The 26,278-nt window shown below is 48.8% G+C and overlaps 1 protein-coding gene and 1 pseudogene across 1 annotated transcript in view; one reads left to right on the top strand and one right to left on the bottom strand.

Moving 5' to 3' along the window:
• LOC135530771 (uncharacterized) overlaps positions 1-13,221 on the top strand; it is an 89,442-nt gene extending 76,221 nt beyond the window's left edge. The window contains 6 exon segments of the mRNA XM_064958953.1: positions 8,179-8,346; positions 8,525-8,633; positions 12,098-12,260; positions 12,263-12,391; positions 12,394-12,686; positions 13,009-13,221. Of these exon segments, the coding sequence (XP_064815025.1) occupies positions 8,179-8,346; positions 8,525-8,633; positions 12,098-12,260; positions 12,263-12,391; positions 12,394-12,686; positions 13,009-13,221 (1,075 nt within the window).
• Positions 13,222-16,347: 3,126 nt separating this feature from the next.
• On the bottom strand, positions 16,348-16,849 carry LOC135530769 (transmembrane protein 60-like; annotated as a pseudogene).
• Positions 16,850-26,278: the final 9,429 nt, after the last annotated feature.

The following is a 26,278-nucleotide window of genomic DNA, read 5'->3' as shown; positions in this document are numbered from 1 at the left end:
GAGGTAAGGCAATAAATAGACCATAGAAATGGAATAATTACAATATAGCAATTAAACACTGGAGTGATAGATGTGCAGAAGATGAATGTGCAAGTAGAGATACTGGGGTGCAAAGGAGCAAAATAAATAACAGTATGGGGATGAGGTAGTTGGATGGGCTATTTACAGATGGAAACCAGACTCGGAAACCAGATTTCATAGCGGAGAAGGTACGGTGGGATTCAAAATGGTCGGTGATCTGTTTGTTAACTTGGCTTTCGAAGACCTTAGAAAGGCAGGGTAGGATAGATAAAGGTCTGTAGCAGTTTGGGTCTAGAGTGTCACCCCTTTGAAGAGGGGGATAACCGCAAGCAGCTTTCCAACCTTTGTGGATCTCAAACGATACGACAGAGAGGTTGAACAGGCTGGTAATGGGGGGTTGCAACAATTTCGGCTGATGATTTTAGAAAGAGAGGGTCGATGCTGTGTTGATATTGGCTTCGGCTTCAGTGTCTGTTCTTCTTAAAAGAGAAGCTGATTTTCCACACGACACACGTGCAGAATGTACTTCACTCTGTCCAGCATTTAGCTATCTCTGTTCATCCTCCTCTCCTTTTCCTTCTGAATGTCCTGACTGTCATGTTGCTTTCCATAAACATGAGGTCTGCATCCCAAATCATACCCTATTCCCTATATAGTGCACTACTTTCAACCGGGCCAGGGCCTTGTAGGGCACTATGGAGAATTTTGTTGTCATTTGGGACGTAGCAGAAAGGAGTCTTGCTATCATCCCTGAACCTCTCAGCATCTCAGGATGAGGCCATGAGCTCATCTCTGAACCTCTCAGCATCTCAGGATGAGGCCATGAGCTCATCTCTGAACCTCTCAGCATCTCAGGATGAGGCCATGAGCTCATCTCTGAACCTCTCAGCATCTCAGGATGAGGCCATGAGCTCATCTCTGAACCTCTCGGCATCTCAGGATGAGGCCATGAGCTCATCTCTGAACCTCTCAGCATCTCAGGATGAGGCCATGAGCTCATCTCTGAACCTCTCAGCATCTCAGGATGAGGCCATTAGCTCATCTCTGAACCTCTCAGCATCTCAGGATGAGGCCATGAGCTCATCTCTGAACCTCTCACCTCCTCAGGATGAGGCCATGAGCTCATCTCTGAACCTCTCAGCATCTCAGGATGAGGCCATGAGCTCATCTCTGAACCTCTCAGCATCTCAGGATGAGGCCATGAGCTCATCTCTGAACCTCTCAGCATCTCAGGATGAGGCCATGAGCTCATCTCTGAACCTCTCAGCATCTCAGGATGAGGCCATGAGCTCATCTCTGTGCTTAGTTTGTCATCATGATGTCATTGTAGGCTACCGCCGTAGCAAATAAATTCTGCTTAGAAAGAGGAGAGGGAGACGAAAAGAGAAGGGAGATGAAGAGGAGACGAAAAGAGGAGAAGGGAGACGAAAAGAGGAGAAGGGAGACGAAAAGAGGAGAAGGGAGACGAAAAGAGGAGAAGGGAGACGAAAAGAGGAGAAGGGAGACGAAAAGAGGAGAAGGGAGACGAAAAGAGGAGAAGGGAGACGAAAAGAGGAGAAGGGAGACGAAAAGAGGAGAAGGGAGACAGAGGAGAAGGGAGACGAAAAGAGGAGAAGGGAGACGAAAAGAGGGAGGGAGACGAAAAGAGGGAGGGAGAGTGGAGCCTAGATGAGATCATCGTCATGTTAAACACTGCTACAGCAGACGACAGGCTCGTCGACAAGCCCCCGCTGTGAGACGCTTCTCATTGTATCACTACACACACACATACAGACACACACACACACACACACACACACACACACACACACACACACACACACACACACACAGAGACACTCACACACACACACACACTGTGTTTTGGTTGCATGACGGCATCCTGTAAAATGGATGATTTATTTATAGGATGAGTCTTCATGCTCGGGGAATCCTCAGGGATCTTTTATAGGACACAGTAACACATGGTTTATGGATCATGCTGTACACAGGCATGGGAACTGTGAAAGACAGAGACAGACATGGTTTAGGGATCATACTGTACACAGGCATGGGAACTGTGAAAGAGACAGACATGGTTTAGGGATCATACTGTACACAGGCATGGGAACTGTGAAAGACAGAGACAGACATGGTTTAGGGATCATACTGTACACAGGCATGGGAACTGTGAAAGACCGAGACAGACATGGTTTATGGATCATACTGTACACAGGCATGGGAACTGTGAAAGACCGAGACAGACATGGTTTATGGATCATACTGTACACAGGCATGGGAACTGTGAAAGACAGAGACAGACATGGTTTAGGGATCATACTGTACACAGGCATGGGAACTGTGAAAGACCGAGACAGACATGGTTTATGGATCATACTGTACACAGACATGGGAACTGTGAAAGACAGAGACAGACATGGTTTATGGATCATACTGTACACAGACATGGGAACTGTGAAAGAGACAGACATGGTTTAGGGATCATACTGTACACAGGCATGGGAACTGTGAAAGACAGAGACAGACATGGTTTATGGATCATACTGTACACAGACATGGGAACTGTGAAAGAGACAGACATGGTTTATGGATCATACTGTACACAGGCATGGGAACTGTGAAAGACCGAGACAGACATGGTTTAGGGATCATACTGTACACAGGCATGGGAACTGTGAAAGACAGAGACAGACATGGTTTAGGGATCATACTGTACACAGGCATGGGAACTGTGAAAGACAGAGACAGACATGGTTTAGGGATCATACTGTACACAGGCATGGGAACTGTGAAAGACCGAGACAGACATGGTTTATGGATCATACTGTACACAGGCATGGGAACTGTGAAAGACCGAGACAGACATGGTTTATGGATCATACTGTACACAGGCATGGGAACTGTGAAAGACAGAGACAGACATGGTTTAGGGATCATACTGTACACAGGCATGGGAACTGTGAAAGACCGAGACAGACATGGTTTATGGATCATACTGTACACAGACATGGGAACTGTGAAAGACAGAGACAGACATGGTTTATGGATCATACTGTACACAGACATGGGAACTGTGAAAGAGACAGACATGGTTTAGGGATCATACTGTACACAGGCATGGGAACTGTGAAAGACAGAGACAGACATGGTTTATGGATCATACTGTACACAGACATGGGAACTGTGAAAGAGACAGACATGGTTTATGGATCATACTGTACACAGGCATGGGAACTGTGAAAGACAGAGACAGACATGGTTTAGAGATCATACTGTACACAGACATGGGAACTGTGAAAGACAGAGACAGACATGGTTTATGGATCATACTGTACACAGGCATGGGAACTGTGAAAGACAGAGACAGACATGGTTTAGAGATCATACTGTACACAGACATGGGAACTGTGAAAGACAGAGACAGACATGGTTTATGGATCATACTGTACACAGGCATGGGAACTGTGAAAGACAGACATGGTTTAGGGATCATGCTGTACACAGGCATGGGAACTGTGAAAGACAGACATGGTTTAGGGATCATACTGTACACAGGCATGGGAACTGTGAAAGACAGAGACAGACATGGTTTATGGATCATACTGTACACAGACATGGGAACTGTGAAAGACAGAGACAGACATGGTTTAGGGATCATGCTGTACACAGACATGGGAACTGTGAAAGACAGAGACAGACATGGTTTATGGATCATACTGTACACAGACATGGGAACTGTGAAAGACAGATACTGTAGTATAGTGACGAGTACCTCACTGCCTGTCCTCATAGATACTGTAGTACAGTGACGAGTACCTCACTGCCTGTCCCCATAGATACTGTAGTATAGTGACTAGTACCTCACTGTCTGTCCCCATAGATACTGTAGTACAGTGACTAGTACCTCACTGTCTGTCCCCATAGATACTGTAGTACAGTGACTAGTACCTCACTGTCTGTCCTCATAGATACTGTAGTATAGTGACTAGTACCTCACTGTTTGTCCTCATAGATACTGTAGTATAGTGACGAGTACCTCACTGCCTGTCCTCATAGATACTGTAGTACAGTGACGAGTACCTCACTGCCTGTCCCCATAGATACTGTAGTATAGTGACTAGTACCTCACTGTCTGTCCCCATAGATACTGTAGTACAGTGACTAGTACCTCACTGTCTGTCCCCATAGATACTGTAGTACAGTGACTAGTACCTCACTGTCTGTCCTCATAGATACTGTAGTATAGTGACTAGTACCTCACTGTCTGTCCCCATAGATACTGTAGTATAGTGACTAGTACCTCACTGTCTGTCCCCATAGATACTGTAGTATAGTGACTAGTACCTCACTGTTTGTCCTCATAGATACTGTAGTATAGTGACTAGTACCTCACTGTTTGTCCTCATAGATACTGTAGTATAGTGACTAGTACCTCACTGTCTGTCCTCATAGATACTGTAGTACAGTGACTAGTACCTCACTGTCTGTCACCATAGATACTGTAGTATAGTGACTAGTACCTCACTGTCTGTCCTCATAGATACTGTAGTATAGTGACTAGTACCTCACTGTTTGTCCTCATAGATACTGTAGTACAGTTACTAGTACCTCACTGTTTGTCCTCATAGATACTGTAGTACAGTGACTAGTACCTCACTGTCTGTCACCATAGATATTGTAGTATAGTGACTAGTACCTCACTGTCTGTCCTCATAGATACTGTAGTATAGTGACTAGTACCTCACTGTTTGTCCTCATAGATACTGTAGTACAGTGACTAGTACCTCACTGTTTGTCCTCATAGATACTGTAGTACAGTGACTAGTACCTCACTGTTTGTCCTCATAGATACTGTAGTATAGTGACTAGTACCTCACTGTTTGTCCTCATAGATACTGTAGTACAGTGACTAGTACCTCACTGTTTGTCCTCATAGATACTGTAGTATAGTGACTAGTACCTCACTGTCTGTCCTCATACAGTGCCTTGCGAAAGTATTCAGCCCAATTTTTCAGTTTTTGATTTGTTAAAAAAGTTTCAAATATCCAATAAATGTCGTTCCACTTCATGATTGTGTCCCACTTGTTGTTGATTCTTCACAAAAAAATACAGTTTTATATCTTTGTTTGAAGCCTGAAATGTGGCAAAAGGTAGCAAAGTTCAAGGGGGCCGAATACTTTCGCAAGGCACTGTAGATACTGTAGTATAGTGACTAGTACCTCACTGTCTGTCCTCATAGATACTGTAGTATAGTGACTAGTACCTCACTGTCTGTCCTCATAGATGGGGCGGCAGGTAGCATAGTGTTAGAGCGTTGGACTAGTAACCGAAAGGATCTAAATCTCTGAGCTGACAAGGTAAAAGTCTGTCGTTCTGCCCCTGAACAAGGCAGTCAACCCGCTGTTCCCCAGTAGGCTGTCATTGTAAATAAGAATTTGTTCTTAACTGACTTGCCTGGTTAAATAAAATAAATAGATACTGTAGTACAGTGACGACTCTCTCTCCTGACTCGAACAGTATGACCAAATAGCCGTGGCCAATCGCTTCAGGAACAGGCACTCCCTCCCTCCCTCCCTCCCTCACTCACTCACTCACTCACTCACCACTCACCACCACTCACTCACTCACCACCACTCACTCACTCACCACTCACTCACTCACTCACTCACTCACTCACTCTCCCTCCCTCACTCTCCTCCCTCCCTCCCTCCCTCCCTCCCTCCCTCCCTCACTCTCCCTCCCTCCCTCCCTCCCTCCCTCCCTCCCTCCCTCCCTCCCTCCCTCCCTCCCTCCCCCCTCCCTCCCTCCCTCCCTCCCTCCCTCCCTCCCTCCCTCCCTCCCTCCCTCCCTCCCTCCCTCCCTCCCTCCCTCCCTCCCTCCCTCCCTCCCTCCCTCCCTCCCTCCCTCCCTCCTTCCCTCTCCCTCCCTCCCTCCTTCCCTCTCCCTCCCTCCCTCCCCTCTCCCTCCCTCCCTCTTCCTCCATCCCTCTCTCTCTCCTTCTCTCCTTCCCTCCCTCCCTCTTCCTCCATCCCTCTCTCTCTCCTTCTCTCCCTCCCCTCCCTCCCTCCCTCCCTCTTCCTCCATCCCTCTCTCTCTCCTTCTCTCCTTCCTTCCCTCCCTCCCTCTTCTCCCTCCTCCTCTTCTCCCTCCCCCTCTTCTCCCTCCCCCTCTTCTCCCTCCCTCTCCCTCCCCCTCCCCCCTCTCCTCTCCTTCCTCCCCTCCCTCTCCCTCCCCCTCTTCTCCCTCCCCAGAGTGCTGTCTGTTTCTTCTGTTGAAACCTTTTCTCTGGGTCTCAGCTTTACATGTATTACTTAATCCAGGCAGAAGTCCTGTCCTACTTCTGCATACTAAACAGTGCTCGGGTTACATCACAAATGGCACACTAACCCCTATATAGTACACTACTGTAGGACACGATATAGGGAATATGGTGTGATTTGTGTCACAGGCACTATCTCCTCGTTGGTTGTTTCACCCTGTGATGTTCTCTAGTGTAATGTATGTTAAATGTTAGGATGTACTCACACTGCCTTTACACTGGCTGTGTTACCCCTCTCTCTGACTAAACACTGGCTGTGTTACCCCTCTCTCTGACTAAACACTGGCGGTGTTACCCCTCTCTGACTAAACACTGGCGGTGTTACCCCTCTCTGACTAAACACTGGCGGTGTTACCCCTCTCTGACTAAACACTGGCGGTGTTACCCCTCTCTGACTAAACACTGGCGGTGTTACCCCTCTCTGACTAAACACTGGCGGTGTTACCCCTCTCTGACTAAACACTGGCGGTGTTACCCCTCTCTGACTAAACACTGGCGGTGTTACCCCTCTCTGACTAAACACTGGCGGTGTTACCCCTCTCTGACTAAACACTGGCGGTGTTACCCCTCTCTGACTAAACACTGGCGGTGTTACCCCTCTCTGACTAAACACTGGCGGTGTTACCCCTCTCTGACTAAACACTGGCGGTGTTACCCCTCTCTGACTAAACACTGGCGGTGTTACCCCTCTCTGACTAAACACTGGCGGTGTTACCCCTCTCTGACTAAACACTGGCGGTGTTACCCCTCTCTGACTAAACACTGGCGGCGTTACCCCTCTCTCTGACTAAACACTGGCGCTGTGGGGTCGCTCATGAATGTGGTGTTGTAGGACATTGCGGTATATTCCTAGTTCTGGAACGCTGCAGTGTGTGTGGGCTTCAGAGGAGGCTGGTGGGAGGAGCAATAGGACAGCAGGCTCATTGTAATGGTCTCTGGAACCAGACAGCTTACTTCCGGCTCTCCGGTGGTCTCTAGAACCAGACAGCTTACTTCCGGCTCTCCGGAAGGTCTCTAGAACCAGACAGCTTACTTCCGGCTCTCCGGTGGTCTCTAGAACCAGACAGCTTACTTCCGGCTCTCCGGTGGTCTCTAGAACCAGACAGCTTACTTCCGGCTCTCCGGTGGTCTCTAGAACCAGACAGCTTACTTCCGGCTCTCCGGTGGTCTCTAGGACCAGACAGCTTACTTCCGGCTCTCCGGTGGTCTCTAGAACCAGACAGCTTACTTCCGGCTCTCCGGTGGTCTCTAGGACCAGACAGCTTACTTCCGGCTCTCCGGTGGTCTCTAGAACCAGACAGCTTACTTCCGGCTCTCCGGTGGTCTCTAGAACCAGACAGCTTACTTCCGGCTCTCCGGTGGTCTCTAGAACCAGACAGCTTACTTCCGGCTCTCCGGTGGTCTCTAGAACCAGACAGCTTACTTCCGGCTCTCCGGTGGTCTCTAGAACCAGACAGCTTACTTCCGGCTCTCCGGTGGTCTCTGGAACCAGACAGCTTACTTCCGGCTCTCCGGTGGTCTCTGGGACCAGACAGCTTATTTCCGGCTCTCCGGTGGTCTCTAGAACCAGACAGCTTACTTCCGGTTCTCCGGTGGTCTCTAGAACCAGACAGCTTACTTCCGGCTCTCCGGTGGTCTCTGGGACCAGACAGCTTACTAAGCTACAAGGTCAGGGATATCCGAGACTAGCTCTCCAGAGGCAGGATGCTGGATCAGAATTTTAAAAAATCTGTTATATAGTATCATATGGTAATTGATGATTGATTGATTATTTTGGTCTTATTATGGCCGCCTGCTATAGAAGTTTGTGTTAATCTCAATATCCTCTCCTCCACCAGGTCAACCAATGAGATCAAGAACCTGCAGTACCTACCTCGGGCCAGCGAGCCTCGTGAGATGCTGTTCGATGACCGGACGCGTGCCCACGCTGACCACATCGGACAGGGCTTCGAGAGGCAGACCACCGCCGCTGTAGGGGTGCTCAAGGCCGTGCGCTGTGGAGAGAGGTGGGTGCTTTTAACACCCGGATATATGATAATGTATTGTCTTTAGATGACTTTAAACTGTAGGCCTATTGAGGCTGTATTTAGTATCCAACAATCGTCCAACTAATCCGTTACAAGACCGCTGCATAATCCGATTGGAAATCAATGGTTATAATCTATCTTCTCTCTGTCTCTGTAGCGCGGAGCCCCCTCGCGTTACCAAAGACGTGATCTGTTTCCATGCTGGAGACTTCCCTAATGTAGTCCAGAGGTTACAACTGGACCTGCACGAACCACCTCTGTCCCAGGTGAGCTGCACCTGTCCTCTACCTCGTTCCTATTAGTTAAGATGGCAGCGGAGACAATGGCTGCTGTTTCATGGGCTCTTAAACAACTCTGCTATTTTGTTTTGTTTTTTTCTTGCATTTTTTTGTAACTTATTTTGTAACTTATTCTGTCTCTTATGACTGAAAGCTTCTGGAAAACAGAACAGCGACTTACTCACTTCGAATTTGATGAAGAACATTTCTTTAATGAGTTGGATGACTTGTGGAGATGCCTGGTGGAGATTAGAGGTCGACCAATTATGATTTGTCAACACGAATACCAGTTATTGGAGGACCAAAAAAGCCGGTACCGATTAATCGGACAATTTATATATATATTTATTTTATTTATGTATTATTTATTTGTAATAATTCAATAAAATCAATTTAGTCTCAAATAAATTAAACATGTTCAATTTGGTTTAAATAAGGCAAAAACAAAGTGTTGGAGAAGAAAGTAAAAGTTTAATGCTGCTAGAAACTTACCTTGGCTCCTTGCTGCACTCGCGTAACAGGTAGTCAGCCTGCCACGCAGTCTCCTCGTGGATTCCAATGTAATCGGCCATAATCTGTCATTAAGTTTGCTGATGACACATCAGTGGTAGACCTGATCACCAACAACCATGAGACAGCACATAGGGAGGAGGTAAGAGACCTGGCCATGTGGTGCCAGGACTAAAACCTCTCCCTCAACGTGATCAAGACTAGAGAGATGATTGTGGACTACAGGAAAAGGAGGATTGGGAGCATTCTGACTGGTTGCATCGCTGCCTGGTACGGCTACTGCTCGGCCTCCAATCGCAAGGCATCACAGAGGGTAGTGCGTACGGCCCAGTAAATCACTGAGGCCAAGCTTTCTGCCATCCAGGACCACTATACCAGGTGGTGTCAGAGGAAGGCCCTAAAAAATGTCAGACTCCGGCCACCCTAGTCATAGACTGTTCTCTGTGCGACTGCACGGCAAGCGGTATCGGAGTGCCAACTCTAGGTCCAAGAGGCTTCTAAACAGCTTCAACCCCCAAGCCATAAGACTCCTGAACAGCTAATCAAATGGCCACCCAGACTACTTGCATTGCCCCCCCCTCTTTTACGCTGCTGCTACTCTGTGGTCTATGCACTTTAAAAACTCTACCCTAATGTACATATTACCTCAATTACCTCGACTAACCGGTGCCCCCGTATATTAACTCTGTACCGGTACCCCTTGTATATTACCTCACAACTGTTATTTTACTGCTGCTCTTTAATTATTAGTCACTTTTATTTCTTATTTTTCTTAACTGCATTGTTGGTTAAGGGCTTGTAAGTAAGCATTTCACTGTAAGATCTACACCTGTTGTATTTAGCTCGTGACAAAACATTTGATTTGATATTGCATGAAACAAGGTAGCTTATCCACAGCCCTATGCACTGTACTGCCACCCTCTGGCTAGATGTGGCACTACACTGTGCTATCTCTAACAGACCCTCCAGGAGGACTCAGTGCCTGTCCTACATTAAAGTAATCCTCCAGGAGGACTCAGTGCCTGTCCTACATTCAAGTAATCCTCCAGGAGGGCTCAGGCCTACATTAAAGTGATCCTCCAGGAGGGCTCAGGGCCTGTCTTACATTAACCAGTTAAACGTAATCCCCAAAATGAATGATTTATCATGACAGGGCCAGAAACAATAACTAGTAATGCTGCATACTCCAAGAACGGTTCATATCTCACCTTTACGCTAAAAATAGTTTTAAATGGCTGAGGTGGCGTCACTTTTGATGACACAAGTTCAAGTACACAGTACAAATATAACGTATTTATATAACAAATGTAACATCTTTCCTATTCAACAAACTATGAAGGCTTGTTATATATATATGCTTTCTAAATATAGTATAATCAAATGATAAAAATGACTAAGATTTCACCTTCCTTATAACTGTGAAAAACATATTTGTATGTTTTAGTGTTGGAGAAAATGAGCATGTTTTCTCTCTTGATCAAATCTTCTGCCTCCATCCATGTGAAGGTCTCAGAGCTCCTAACTTGGCTTCCTGAACTCGCTAGGAACTCTCCTTTCAACTCATTAATATTGTCATTCAATGACAGTTTTTTTTTTTCAAATCTACAAATTATTTTAGATTACTGGCTATAAATCGACAACTACTATTTTCTGCTGCGCTACGATGTAAGGATTGCAGGCATATGTGGTGTTAGTGGCTGTGATGTAGTCAGCCTGGAGTTGATGGACAGTCGGAAGGGTGAATGACAGGTTTGGAGGGACATCCCAGCTTCAAATGGTGTCAGATTTCACACCCTCCTTCACACAGGTGTCTGAGAATCAGGGCTACCAGTCAATGCAAGCTATTTCCATCTACGGTGTCCACAGATCGATTTATAAGCCAAAATGCCAGTTGTAACCGGTACCAGAACCATGCAGCTCCCCAAAACAGGGGACTTGACATCTGAGAGGTTTTTAAAGAGACCCTCCAGGAGGGCTCAGGGCCTGTCTGCCATTAAAGAGACACTCCAGGAGGGCTCAGGGCCTGTCCTCCATTAAAGAGACCCTCCAGGAGGGCTCAGGGCCTGTCCTCCATTAAAGAGACCCTCCAGGAGGGCTCAGGGCCTGTCCTCCATTAAAGAGACCCTCCAGGAGGGCTCAGGGCCTGTCATCCATTAAAGAGACCCTCCAGGAGGGATCAGGGCCTGTCCGCCATTAAAGAGACACTCCAGGAGGGCTCAGGGCCTGTCCTCCATTAAAGAGACCCTCCAGGAGGGCTCAGGGCCTGTCCTCCATTAAAGAGACCCTCCAGGAGGGCTCAGGGCCTGTCCTCCATTAAAGAGACCCTCCAGGAGGGCTCAGGGCCTGTCCTCTATTAAAGAGACCCTCCAGGAGGGCTCAGGGCCTGTCCTCCATTAAAGAGACCCTCCAGGAGGGCTCAGGGCCTGTCCTCCATTAAAGAGACCCTCCAGGAGGGCTCAGGGCCTGTCCTCCATTAAAGAGACCCTCCAGGAGGGCTCAGGGCCTGTCCTCTATTAAAGAGACACTCCAGGAGGGCTCAGGGCCTGTCCTCCATTAAAGAGACCCTCCAGGAGGGCTCAGGGCCTGTCCTCCATTAAAGAGACACTCCAGGAGGGCTCAGGGCCTGTCCTCCATTAAAGAGACCCTCCAGGAGGGCTCAGGGCCTGTCCTCCATTAGTGTCTCTAAAGCTGCAGTTTTGTTTTAATTAGGAGCAGCTGAGAGGTGATTTCACAGCATCCGTCTGCGTTTGCTTTACAAATGTTCAACCCAGAGCTGGATCCTTCAGCACTAGTGATTGAACTACTCCCCTGGTTTAGAACAATATGGGAACAGCTCAGTGGATCTTCTCCTCCAGTGTGTTTTGAGGTGAAAAAGATGCACATTGAGAAAATCCCCAGTGTCTATGGTGAGTACACTGTGTAACTCTCTCTCTCTCCCTCAGTGTGTGCAGTGGGTGGACGACGCTAAGCTGAACCAGCTGAGACGCGAGGGGATCCGCTACGCCCGTATCCAGCTGTACGACAACGACATCTACTACATCCCTCGTAGTGTGGTTCATCAGTTCAAGACTGTCTCTGCTGTCTGCAGCCTGGCATGGCACATCCGCTAAAACAATACCACCAAGAGCCTCCGGCCGAGGAGGAGAGGAAGGTGGACGTGTCGACGCTACGAGTCAAACAGGAGCAGTTTGGGGATGCCTTGATGGGAGGGACCACAGCTCCTCTCACGGACCCCAAACCCCCACAGACAGAGACACTGCCCACCCGGAGGTCAAAGTGGAACCTCAACCTGCAGATATAAGGCTGCCCAAGCCCTCTGTCACCTCACCCATCGCCCCCCTAACTCCCTCCAAAACGTCTTTCCAGGACACCAAGCCCAAATCACATCACCATCATCCCCACTACTACCACCACCACCATCACTCAGAATTACATCAAACCACTACCACACACTCTTCCTTGTCTTCCTCACTCAAACCCTCCCCCACCTCCACCCCCCATCCTCTCCCAAACCCAGTCCGTCATCCTCTTGTACCCCTCTCCCAAATCTAGTCCCACTTCTACACACTCTCCTCTCTTCAAACCCAGCCCGGCTTCCACTCGAACCCCCAGTCCCTCTCCCTCACGTAAACCCTGCCACACCCCTACTCACACCCCTATCCTTACCCATATTCCTACCCTTACCCACACCCCTACCCTTGCCCATACCCCTATCCTTACCCACACCTCCATCCTTACCCCTACCCTTACCCATATCCCTACCCTTACCCACACCCCTATCCTTACCCACACCCCTACCCTTACCCCTATCCCCTTTTGACACCCTCCGCTGCACCCTTCTATCTTCTTCAAGCCTGGCCTCCAGCCACACAGAGAGCAGGACCCCTACACCCCAGTTCCGGGCCCAACCCCAGCCCAGACCGGACAAACCCCAGGACAAAGACACTTCTCTTTACACCAAGGCCCCAGTCACCCCCGGAAACACGGCCTCCTGGCCCCCGCACCGCTCCTCCTCTCCTTTAAACACCACCAGCAAGAGCAGCAGCAGAAAGACTGTTTCTACTGATCTTTGTACACAGTGTTTTAAAATGGCTCTTCGGGGTTCTGTTTTGATCCCATCGAAAGGAAGGAGAAGACAGAAATTAAACCATGATATCAACACGGTGTGTGATGTATTCTAAGGAACACGTAAAGCTCTGTTGGGTCTGCATCCTAAATTGAGCCCTATTCCCTATATAGGGATCTACTTTGTGACCAGGGCCCATAGGAGAGAGATCTGTTCAAAAGTAGTGCACTATATTGGAAATGGGGTGCCCTTTAGGATGCACACTTCTCTGTTCTGTTACCGAATGAATACATTGCAAATGTAACATTCCTCAGTGCCTGTCCATAACTGTGTAGCCTGGTCCCAGATCAGTTTGTATTGTCTTGTCTCCATTGTTGACCGTACAGTAGGAGTTGGCTTGGCAAGAAGGCATAAACTGATCTGGGACTCAGGCTAATATCTGTGAACTGTCAAAGCACTTAGGGCCAGAAGCACTGGTACTCTGCAGGTCTGACAAACATACAGGTCCTTAAATAATATATTTTACTTTTAGGTTATAGATGGATTATTATTACAGCTGACATTAACATATATATATTTTTTGTAAGATGATGAGACATTATTTTAAAGGATCCAGGCTTTTTTTGTTCCCTCAGAGGCTTATTTATATCAAGGAAGCTTTTAGTTTTCATCATTTTTGTTCGATTTTAATTGTCAGCACTGTAGTGTAAATAACTTTTTGTAAGGAGAAAAACTTGTAGTGTGATTTCTACATAAATATGGACCTCTTAATAAAGGTTAACGTTACGAGTGATGTTGTTTGATCATGGGGCTACAGTGGACACCAGATGGACCTCTTGAATGTGTCAATTGAGCAATTCGACACATTTGGGCAGACTTGATACAAAATATTGTCCAGTATTGCAATGCTTCACTGGATCAATCTGAAACTTTGCGCACACTGCTGCCATCGGGTGGCCGACATCTAAATTGCAACATGTGATGGCCTTTCTCTTGCATTTCAAAGATAAGGGAACAAAGAAAAAATAGAGAACACATGTTTTTCTCTTTGTATTATCTTGTATAAGATCTGTGTTATTCTCCTACATTAATTTTACTTTTCCACAAACTTCCGTGTTTCAAATGGTACCAAGAATGTGCATTTCCTTGCTTCAGGTCCTGTTCTACAGGCAGTTAGATTTGGTTCATTTTAGGTGAAAATTGAAAAAAAGGTTAATGTGATGTTTGATCAAGGGGCTCCAACGGACATACAGTAGATCAATGGTTCATATCTGATATCATGGCCTTTTAGGTTCTAACTTAAACTGATAAGACCATTCCTTTTATATTTAACAGGTATCGTCTTGCAATAGAGACTTGTTGGGCTCAGTCAAGAAGTGTGTATATTTGGGATTCAACTTGCCACTCATCTGAAACAGGCAATTTATTTCTGCACAACAATCTCCAATAAGATGTCTGCGTGGAGAGAGTACAGTGTGTGATCTGCAGAAGCATGGATCCCTTGTAGCAGGATCACCTTTCTAGGCTCTGCTACTTCTGGCCGTGTGTTATGTAAGCCGCCCACACACTGCACTCAGCGGCAATGAGCTCAGCAGTTCTGGTATGTGAGATTATAGCCGTGGCGTGCTGGGAAATGAAACACAAGAGCTGCTGATCAGAACGTGCAGTAGCAGTACAAGCCCAACAGCTTCTAGCGAGGTCTCTATGACTGACTGCCCTGGCCCCTACCACATGGTTTGAATGTCAGATTAGTGTGATGGGCGAACCTCAAACTCTTTGTGTGTCCCAAATGGCACCCTGTTCTCTATAGTGCACTACTGCTGACCAGAGCCCTATGGGGCTATCCAAAGAGAGTGTGGCATACAGAAGGACCTGAGGGGTTGGGAGGCAGCCCTGACACACAGACCAGCGAGGAAGATGTTTGTGTGAGAGGAAGATGTTTGTGTGTGTGAGGAAGATGTTTGTGTGTGAGGAAGCTGTTTGTGTGTGTGAGAGGAAGATGTTTATGCATGTGTGTGTGAGAGGAAGATGTTTATGCATCCTCCGTGTGTGAATGTCTGGACAAATGTGTCCTTTAAAAGGGCAGGCACAGAGAACAGTCTCCTTTCAGAGTGAGGGATTAAATAAACCCCCCCACACACCAAATGCATCATGGTTGAGACATTTTGTTAGTACACATTTACTGAACATGGAATGAGGCTGTTCAGTCTGTGCAAGTTGTAAACTTCTTTGATACAGCCCAGTATTACAACTGATTATTGCTCTGTCGAGGATTGCATTGAACAAGTCGGCCAACAGTCTACCGTGCTGCTACTGCCATCTATCCAATACGGCTGGTAGTGCATTGAGACTTGCCTGCTCATCTATTCTGATGCTGGAGTCAACAGCTCACAAGGCACCATAAACAAAGTCAGAGCATGTTTTAGTTTGAAACAATAGTGACATCCATTTATTCACACAGTACTGAAAGGAAAATAAATAATATGCAGATTGATGTCAAAACAAACTATTCAAATGGTGAAAATTAAAAGGAGACAGTAACACTACAGGTAGATCACATTTAAACTGAATGGCTTTACATCGGAAGAGCCCCGTCTTCCAAACACTATAGGTAGATCACATTTAAACTGAATGGCTTTACATCGGAAGAGGCCCGTCTTCCAAACACTATAGGTAGATCACATTTAAACTGAATGGCTTTACATCGGAAGAGGCCCGTCTTCCAAACACTACAGGTAGATCACATTTAAACTGAATGGCTTTACATCGGAAGAGGCCCGTCTTCCAAACACTACGACAATCATGTCGTCCCACAAAGTATGAAAGAGTTTACAACACAGAAGATGCTGACGTCAAGGAAAATGTCTGGAAATCCTTAGTGAGCAATGTGACATGTCTTTGCTAGATTGTATTAGTTTATCTGACATCTACATGACCTGTAATTACATCTGTTTTATAACCTCCTGAAGACACAGTCTCTGATCTGTTCTCTGATAAGCAGTACTGTTGGCACGAGAGCAAAGCTTGGTCAACGGGATAACACTTCATGTCATAACAAATGAAGGAGAGTTTGTGATTTTGCAAACAGCTGAAATAACCACACGACAGAATCAGGTTTGTGTGTGTTCCTTCCAGCCTCTCTGGAAGAGCCTCCTCCTTTCCATTCTCCTCAATCCATCTCTCATGCCTCTCTCCTGTCGGGGAAGATGTTATAGCCCAGCTCCACCATGGCTCCCAGCAACATGCACCACAGAGGAATACACACAAAGGTGAGCTTGATATGGGTAAGCTTCTCCAGCCGGGCGCACAGCGTCAGACAGAAGCCCAGCTTCAGCAGCATGGACGCCAGGTACCAGGCCTCCTTCTTCAGGTCCTGGGAGCCGTTCGAGGGTCGTGTCCCGCTTTACACCTGGCGACCATCTTGACGAGTAACATGAGGAGGAGGATGCCGTCGAAGACCCATACGGGTAGAAAGGTGAGGAACCAGTTCCAGTGGACTTTGCCATCGAGTTTGAGGACGAGCATGATGAGGAAGGCCAGGGTGAAGATCCAGGTGAGGAGGACTCTCTGAGCGAGAGACATGGTGGCCCCACAGGTACACTGGTCGTACACCTACAGTGGAAATAGAGGTTGCGGCCCTGGGAAGAAAGGGTCAGAGAGAATACAGCCATGATGCACCTTTATTATGCATTCAAACGGTACACACATGAGTTAGCTAGCTGTCTAGATACAGTCAGACCCATACATTTACAATGTCACTAATGACAAGTTCTTCTGCGAGGCCGAAGAATACCGTCACAACTGGAACGTTATTTTAACACAGCTGCAGACAGTTGCACCTAACGTTACTTAGAAATGTCATATAGCAAACTAACTAGCGTGATATTTTTTTTAATAGAAATGTTTAGCTAATAAGCTAACATTATTTGCAAGACAGATAAACACATTTACATTTTCAGAATGGCTAGTTAGCTCGCTAAAGTTAACTGGCGTTTGCTAAAATAGCTAACGTTAGTTATTCTAGCAAACATCACAACGCGTTGCAGCAACCTACCTGATGTTGTGTTTAGTGATGATCAGAGTTTCTGTCTCCGTATCCACCGTTAAATAATTTTCGATAATCCATCATCAATATTAGCTACATGACCGTTCGTAAATATTAGCTAGTTTGAACGGCTGATTTCTGATTTATTCCCTTTGCTTGCACTCAAGGTAAGATCCCGCCCAACATAAATACCTATTGGTTATTGATAAAATTATCGTTCCAACTATTGGACCAATGTAATGTCAATCACAATATCCCGTATTTGAGGATACAGGGCCTTTACCGTAAAGTTCCTAAAGAATATCCCCAACCGATTTAAAAAATAAATGACAGCAACACAACGCAGAGCTGCGGTTAGTTTCAGACTGTGTACCTTTATTTGTGAGAGGTATTGTGACATGTTGAATGCACCGAGCTGTCTGTTTGAACTACTGGCACATAGCTCGGACATGCCACCAGAGGTCTTTTCACAATCCCCAAGTCCAGAACAGACTATGGGAGGTGCACAGTACTACATAGAGCCATGACTACATGGAACTTTATTCCACATCAAGTAACTCATGCCAGAAGTAAAATTAGATAAAAATCAAATTCCTTATGGAACAGCAGGTACTGTGAAGCAACACATTTACATTTAAGTCATTTAGTGACGCCCATCCAGAGCGACTTACAAATTGGTGAATTCACCTTCTGACATCCAGTGGAACAGCCACTTTACAATAGTGCATCTAAATCATTAAGGGGGGGGTGGTGAGAAGGATTACTTATCCTATCCTAGGTATTCCTTGAAGAAGTGGGGTTTCAGGTGTCTCCGGAAGGTGGTGATTGACTCCGCTGTCCTAGCGTGAGGAGTTTGTTCCACCATTGGGGGGCCAGAGCAGCGAACAGTTTTGACTGGGCTGAGCGGGAACTGTACTTCCTCAATGGTGGGAGGCGAGCAGGCCAGAGGTGGATGAACGCAGTGCCCTTGCTTGGGTGTAGGCCTGATCAGAGCCTGGAGGTACTGCGGTGCCGTTCCCCTCACAGCTCCGTAGGCAAGCACCATGGTCTTGTAGCGATGCGAGCTTCAACTGGAAGCCAGTGGAGAGAGCGGAGGAGCGGGGGTGACGTGAGAGAACTTGGGAAGGTTGAACACCAGACGGGCTGCGGCGTTCTGGATGAGTTGTGGGGTTTAATGGCACAGGCAGGGGAGCCCAGCCAACAGCGAGTTGCAGTAATCCAGACGGGAGATGACAAGGCCTGGATTAGGGACCTGCGCCGGCTTCCTGTGTGAGGCAGGGTCGTACTCTGGATGTTGTAGAGCATGAACCTACAGGAACGGGCCACCGCCATGATGTTGGCTGAGAACGACAGGTGTTGTCCAGGATCACGCCAAGGTTCTTAGCGCTCTGGGAGGAGGACACAATGGAGTTGTCAACCAGGATGGCGAGATCATGGAACGGGGCAGTCCTTCCTGGGAGGAAGAGCAGCTCATTCAGCCGAGGTTCAGCTTGAGGTGGTGATCCGTCATCCACACTGATATGTCTGCCAGACATGCAGAGATGCGATTCGCCACCTGGTCACTGTGGGAAGGGGGGAAAGGGAGAAGATTAATTGTGTGTCGTCTGCATAGCAATGATAGGAGAGACCATGTGAGGTTATTACAGAGCCAAGTGACTTGGTGTATAGCGAGAATAGGAGAGGGCCTAGAACAGAGCCCTGGGGGACACCAGTGGTGAGAGCGCGTGGCGAGGAGACAGATTCTCGCCACGCCCACCTGGTAGGAGCGACCTGTCAGGTAGGAGCGCAATCCAAGCGTGGGCCGCGCCGGAGATGCCCAACTCGGAGAGGGTGGAGAGGAGGATCTGATGGTTCACAGTATCGAAGGCAGCCGATAGGTCTAGAAGGATGAGAGCAGAGGAGAGAGAGTTAGCTTTAGCAGTGCGGAGCGCCTCCGTGATACAGAGAAGAGCAGTCTCAGTTGAATGACTAGTCTTGAAACCTGACTGATTTGGATCAAGAAGGTCATTCTGAGAGAGATAGCGGGAGAGCTGGCCAAGGACGGCACGTTCAAGAGTTTTGGAGAGAAAAGAAAGAAGGGATACTGGTCTGTAGTTGTTGACATCGGAGGGATCGAGTGTAGGTTTTTCAGAAGGGGTGCAACTCTCGCTCTCTTGAAGACGGAAGGGACGTAGCCAGCGGTCAGGGATGAGTTGATGAGCGAGGTGAGGTAAGGGAGAAGGTCTCCGGAAATGGTCTGGAGAAGAGAGGAGGGGATAGGGTCAAGCGGGCAGGTTGTTGGGCGGCCGGCCGTCACAAGAAGCGAGATTTCATCTGGAGAGAGAGGGGAGAAAGAGGTCAGAGCACAGGGTAGGGCAGTGTGAGCAGAACCAGCGGTGTCGTTTGACTTAGCAAACGAGGATCGGATGTCGTCGACCTTCTTTTCAAAATGGTTGACGAAGTCATCTGCAGAGAGGGAGGAGGGGGGGGGGAGGAGGATTCAGGAGGGAGGAGAAGGTGGCAAAGAGCTTCCTAGGGTTAGAGGCAGATGCTTGGAATTTAGAGTGGTAGAAAGTGGCTTTAGCAGCAGAGACAGAGGAGGAAAATGTAGAGAGGAGGGAGTGAAAGGATGCCAGGTCCGCAGGGAGGCGAGTTTTCCTCCATTTCCGCTCGGCTGCCCGGAGCTCTGTTCTGTGAGCTCGCAATGAGTCATCGAGCCACGGAGCGGGAGGGAGGACCGAGCCGGCCTGGAGGATAGGGGACATAGAGAGTCAAAGGATGCAGAAAGGGAAGAGAGGAGGGTTGAGGAGGCAGAATCAGGAGAAAGGTTGGAGAAGGTATGAGCAGAGGGAAGAGATGATAGGATGGAAGAGGAGAGAGTAGCGGGGAGAGAGAGCGAAGGTTGGGACGGCGCGATACCATCCGAGTAGGGGCAGTGTGGGAAGTGTTGGATGAGAGCGAGAGGGAAAAGGATACAAGGTAGTGGTCGGAGACTTGGAGGAGTTGCAATGAGGTTAGTGGAAGAACAGCATCTAGTAAAGATGAGGTCGAGCGTATTGCCTGCCTTGTGAGTAGGGGGAAGGTGAGAGGGTGAGGTCAAAAGAGGAGAGGAGTGGAAAGAAGGAGGCAGAGAGGAATGAGTCAAAGGTAGACGTGGGGAGGTTAAAGTCGCCCAGGACTGTGAGAGGTGAGCCGTCCTCAGGAAAGGAGCTTATCAAGGCATCAAGCTCATTGATGAACTCTCCGAGGGAACCTGGAGGGCGATAAATGATAAGGATGTTAAGCTTGAAAGGGCTGGTAACTGTGACAGCATGGAATTCAAAGGAGGCGATAGATAGATGGGTAAGGGGAGAGAGAGAGAACACAAACATAGACACAAACATAGACACATGCATGCAAACACACGATAACATACGCAGATGATGCAATCTCTATTGCGCTCCACATTGTCCTTTCCCACCTGGACAAAAGGAACCCCTATGTGAGAATGCTATTCATTGACTGCAGCTCAGCATTCGACACCATAGTGCTCTCAAAACTCATCATTAAGCCAAGGACCCTGGGACTAAACACCTCCCTCTGCAACTGGATCTTGGACTTCCTGACGGGCCGCCCCCAGGTGGTGAGGGTAGGCAACAACACTTCCGCCACGCTGATCCTCAACATGGGGGCCCCTCAGGGGTTCGTGCTCAGTCCCCTCCTGTACTCCCTGTTCACTCATGACTGCACGGTCAGGCATGACTCCAATACCATCAGTACGTTTGCTGCTGACACAACAGTGCCTGATCACCAACAACCATGAGACAGCACATAGGGAGGAGGTCAGAGACCTGTCCGTGTGGTGCCAGGACAACAATCTCTCCCTCAATGTGATCAAGGCAAAGGAGATGATTGTGGACTACAGGAAAAGGAGGTCGAGCACACCCCCTGTCATGTCTTGTTATGTCTGTTCCTGTCCTTTCTCTTCATTCTCTCTCTCTGCTGGTCTTTTTAGGTTACCTTCTCTGTCTCTCATTCCTCAGCTGTTCTACATCTGCCCTAACTAGCTCATTCTCTCTTTCCCCACCTGTTCTCTCTTCCCCCTCTGATTAGGTCTCTATTTCTTTCTCTGTTCCTGCTACTTTCAGTGTCTGATTCTTGTTTGTGTTTTTTGATGCCAGAAGCAAGCTGTCGTCTCGTTTGCTTCCACCTTGTCCTGTCCTGTCGGAGTCTGCATGCATGGCAGGTGCAACCTGCATTATACTACGTTCTTTTGTTCCATTGACTACGTTGGAAGAGGATTTATGCCATTCCTGTTTTTTATTAAAGAACTCTGTTTTCTGTTAAAACCGCGTTTGGGTCTTCACTCAAGTTCATAACAGAAGAATCAGACCAAGAATGGACCCAGCGGCTCCGGACCCTTTTCACTCCGCCGTCGAGATCCAGGGAGCGATGCTAGGCAGACACGAGGAGGAATTGTCTGCTGCTCAACATGCCGTTGAGACCCTGGCCGTCCAAGTCTCCGACCTCACAAGACGGGTTCACCAACTCCACCTCGATCCACCGCCCACTTCCAGGGTTTCCGAGTCTCCGGGCCCAGGATCAACAACCCGCCGTGTTACTCTGGGGAGCCCACTGAGTGCCGCTCATTCCTCACTCAGTGTGATGTGGTGTTCTCTCTCCAGCCCAACACTTACTCCAGGAGCGCAGCCCGCATCGCCTACGTCATTTCTCTCCTTACCGGACGGGCGCGTGAGTGGGGCACGGCAGTCTGGGAGGCGAGGGCTGAGTGTATTAACCAGTATCAGGACTTTAAGGAGGAGATGATACGGGTTTTTGACCGTTCTGTTTTTGGCGAGGAGGCTTCCAGGGCCCTGTCTTCCCTATGTCAGGGGAATAGATCCATAACGGATTATTCTATTGAGTTTCGCACTCTCGCTGCCTCTAGTGACTGGAGCGAGCCGGCTTTGCTCGCTCGTTTTCTGGAGGGTCTCCACGTCGAGGTTAAGGATGAGATCCTCTCCCGGGAGGTTCCTTCCAGTCTGGACTCCTTAATAGCTCTCGCTATTCGCATAGAGCGACGGTTTGATCTTCGTCGCCGAGCTCGTGGAAAGGAGCTCACGTTCTCCGTTGCTCCCCTCTCCACATCACTGCCACCTGCCGCATCACTGCCACCCTCCTCCGCCGGCTCGGATGCTGAGCCTATGCAGCTGGGGGTATTCGCATCTCGGCCAAGGAGAGGGAACGGAGAATCACCAATCGCCTCTGTCTCTACTGCGGCTCCGCTGGTCATTTTGTCACCTCATGTCCAGTAAAAGGCCAGAGCTCATCAGTAAGAGGAGGGCTACTGGTGAGCGCAACTACTCAGGCCTCTCCTTCTGGATCACGCACTACCTTTCCGGTCCATCTCCGCTGGCCCGGTTCATCTGCTTCCTGCAGTGCCTTGATAGACTCTGGGGCGGAGGGCTGTTTTATGGACGAGACCTGGGCTCGGGAACATGACATTCCTCTCAGACAGTTAGGGGAGCCCAGGGCCTTGTTCGCTTTAGATGGTAGTTCTCTCCCCAAGATTCAGCGTGAGACGCTGCCTTTAACCCTCACTGTCTCTGGTAATCATAGCGAAACCATTTCTTTTTTAATTTTTCGTTCACCTTTTACACCTGTTGTTTTGGGTCATCCCTGGCTAGTGCGCCATAACCCTTCTATTAATTGGTCTAGTAATACTATCCTATCCTGGAATGTTTCTTGTCATGTAACCTGTTTAATGTCTGCTATCCCTCCTGTTTCCTCTGTCTCTTCTTCACAGGAGGAGCCTGGCGATTTGACAGGGGTGCCGGGAGGAGTATCACGATCTGCGCACGGTGTTCAGTCGTTCCAAGGCCACTTCTCTCCCTCCACACCGGTCGTATGACTGTAGTATTGATCTCCTTCCGGGAACTACTCCCCCCGGGGGTAGATTATACTCTCTGTCGGCTCCCGAACGTAAGGCTCTCGAGGATTATTTGTCGGTTTCGCTCGACGCCGGTACCATAGTCTCCTCCTCCTCCCCCGCCGGCGCGGGGTTCTTTTTGTTCAGAAGAAGGACGGGTCCCTGCGCCCATGCGTGGATTATCGAGGGCTGAATGACATAACAGTTAAGAATCGTTATCCGCTTCCTCTTATGTCTTCAGCCTTCGAGATCCTGCAGGGAGCCAGGTTTTTCACCAAATTGGACCTTCGTAACGCCTACCATCTCGTGCGCATCAGGGAGGGACGAGTGGAAGACGGCGTTTAACACTCCGTTAGGGCACTTTGAATACCGGGTTCTTCCTTTCGGCCTCGTTAACGCTCCAGCTGTCTTTCAGGCACTAGTTAACGACGTCCTGAGAGACATGCTGAACATTTTTGTTTTCGTTTACATGGATGATATCCTGATTTTTTCACCGTCTCTCTCGATTCATGTTCAGCACGTGCGGCAGCGTCCTCCAGCGCCTTTTGGAGAACTGTCTTTATGTGAAGGCTGAGAAGTGCACTTTTCATGCCGCCTCTGTCCCTTTTCTCGGTTCCGTTATTTCCGCTGAGGGCATTAAGATGGATCCCGCTAAGGTCCAGGCTGTCATTGATTGGCCCGTTCCTAAGTCACGCGTCGAGCTGCAGCGCTTTCTGGGCTTCGCTAATTTCTACCGTCGTTTCATCCGTAATTTCGGTCAGGTGGCAGCTCCTCTCACAGCCCTTACTTCTGTTAAGACGTGCTTTAAGTGGTCCGTTTCCGCCCAGGGAGCTTTTGATCTTCTTAAGAATCGTTTTACATCCGCACCTATTCTTGTTACACCTGACATCTCTAGACAGTTTGTTGTTGAGGTTGACGCGTCAGAGGTGGGCGTGGGAGCCATTCTTTCTCAGCGCTCTCTCTCTGACGGCAAGGTCCATCCTTGCGCGTTTTTCTCTCATCGCTTATCGCCGTCAGAACGTAACTATGATGTTGGTAATCGCGAACTGCTCGCCATCCGCTTAGCCCTAGGCGAATGGCGACAGTGGTTGGAGGGCGACCGTTCCTTTTGTCGTTTGGACTGACCATAGGAACCTTGAGTACATCCGTTCAGCCAAACGACTTAATGCGCGTCAGGCTCGTTGGGCTCTGTTTTTCGCTCGTTTCGAGTTTGTTATTTCTTATCGTCCGGGCTCAAAAAACACCAAACCTGATGCTTTATCTCGTCTCTTCAGTTCTTCTGAGGTCTCCACCGACCCCGATGGGATTCTCCCTGAGGGGCGTGTTGTCGGGTTGACTGTCTGGGGAATTGAGAGGCAGGTAAAGCAAGCACTCGCTCACACTCCGTCGCCGCGAGCTTGTCCTAGGAACCTTCTGTTCGTTCCCGTTCCTACTCGTCCGGCCGTTCTTCAGTGGGCCCACTCTGCCAAGTTAGCCGGCCACCCGGCCTTCGGAGTACGCTCGCTTCCATTCGCCAGCGTTTCTGGTGGCCCACTCGGGAACGTGACGCGCGTCGATTTGTCGCCGCTTGTTCGGTCTGCGCGCAGACTAAATCTGGGAACTCTCCTCCTGCCGGCCGTCTCAGACCGCTTCCCATTCCCTCTCGACCGTGGTCTCACATCGCTTTAGATTTTATCACCGGACTGCCTTCATCAGCGGGGAAGACAGTTATTCTTACGGTTGTCGATAGATTCTCTAAGGCGGCTCATTTCATTCCTCTCGATAAGCTCCCTTCTGCTAAGGAGACGGCTCAGATCATTATCGAGAATGTTTTCCGAATTCATGGCCTTCCGTCTGACGTCGTTTCCGACAGAGGCCCGCAGTTCACGTCTCAATTTTGGAGGGAGTTTTGCCGTTTGATTGGGGCTTCCGTCAGTCTCTCGTCCGGCTTTCATCCCCAGTCTAACGGTCAAGCCGAGCGGGCCAATCAGACTGTTGGTCGCATTTTACGCAGTCTTTCTTTTCGTAACCCTGCGTCTTGGTCAGAACAGCTCCCCTGGGCAGAGTACGCCCACAACTCGCTTCCCTCGTCTGCTACCGGTCTATCCCCTTTTCAGTGTAGCCTCGGGTACCAGCCTCCGCTGTTCTCATCTCCAGCTCGCCGAGTCCTGCGTCCCCTCCGCTCAGGCTTTTGTCCAGCGTTGCGAGCGCACCTGGAAGGGGTCAGGTCGGCACTTTGCCGTAATAGGGCGCAGACTGTGAGGGCCGCTAATAAGCGTAGGACCAAGAGTCCTAGATATTGTTGCGGTCAGAGAGTATGGCTCTCCACTCAGAACCTTCCCCTTAAGACAGCTTCTCGCAAGTTGGCCCCGCGGTTCATTGGTCCGTTCCGTATTTCCCAGGTCATTAATCCTGTCGCAGTGCGACTTCTTCTCCAGCGCTATCTTCGTCGCGTTCACCCGGTCTTCCATGTCTCCTGTGTTAAGCCCGTTCTTCGCGCCCCCGCTCGTCCCTCCCCCCATCCTTGTCGAGGGCGCACCCATCTACAGGGTTCGTAAGATTTTGGACATGCGCCCTCGGGGCCGTGGTCATCAGTACCTAGTGGATTGGGAGGGGTACGGTCCTGAGGAGAGGAGTTGGGTTCCCTCTCGGGACGTGCTGGACCGTTCGCTGATCGATGATTTCCTCCGTTGCCGCCAGGTTTCCTCCTCGAGTGCGCCAGGAGGCGCTCGGTGAGTGGGGGGGTACTGTCATGTCTTGTTATGTCTGTTCCTGTCCTTTCTCTTCATTCTCTCTCTCTGCTGGTCTTTTTAGGTTACCTTCTCTGTCTCTCATTCCTCAGCTGTTCTACATCTGCCCTAACTAGCTCATTCTCTCTTTCCCCACCTGTTCTCTCTTCCCCCTCTGATTAGGTCTCTATTTCTTTCTCTGTTCCTGCTACTTTCAGTGTCTGATTCTTGTTTGTGTTTTTTGATGCCAGAAGCAAGCTGTCGTCTCGTTTGCTTCCACCTTGTCCTGTCCTGTCGGAGTCTGCATGCATGGCAGGTGCAACCTGCATTATACTACGTTCTTTTGTTCCATTGACTACGTTGGAAGAGGATTTATGCCATTCCTGTTTTTATTAAAGAACTCTGTTTTCTGTTAAA

Source organism: Oncorhynchus masou, unplaced genomic scaffold, assembly GCF_036934945.1.
Source record: "Oncorhynchus masou masou isolate Uvic2021 unplaced genomic scaffold, UVic_Omas_1.1 unplaced_scaffold_1414, whole genome shotgun sequence".
NCBI classification, from domain to species: domain Eukaryota; kingdom Metazoa; phylum Chordata; class Actinopteri; order Salmoniformes; family Salmonidae; genus Oncorhynchus; species Oncorhynchus masou.
This window is presented reverse-complemented; position numbering and strand designations above follow the sequence as displayed.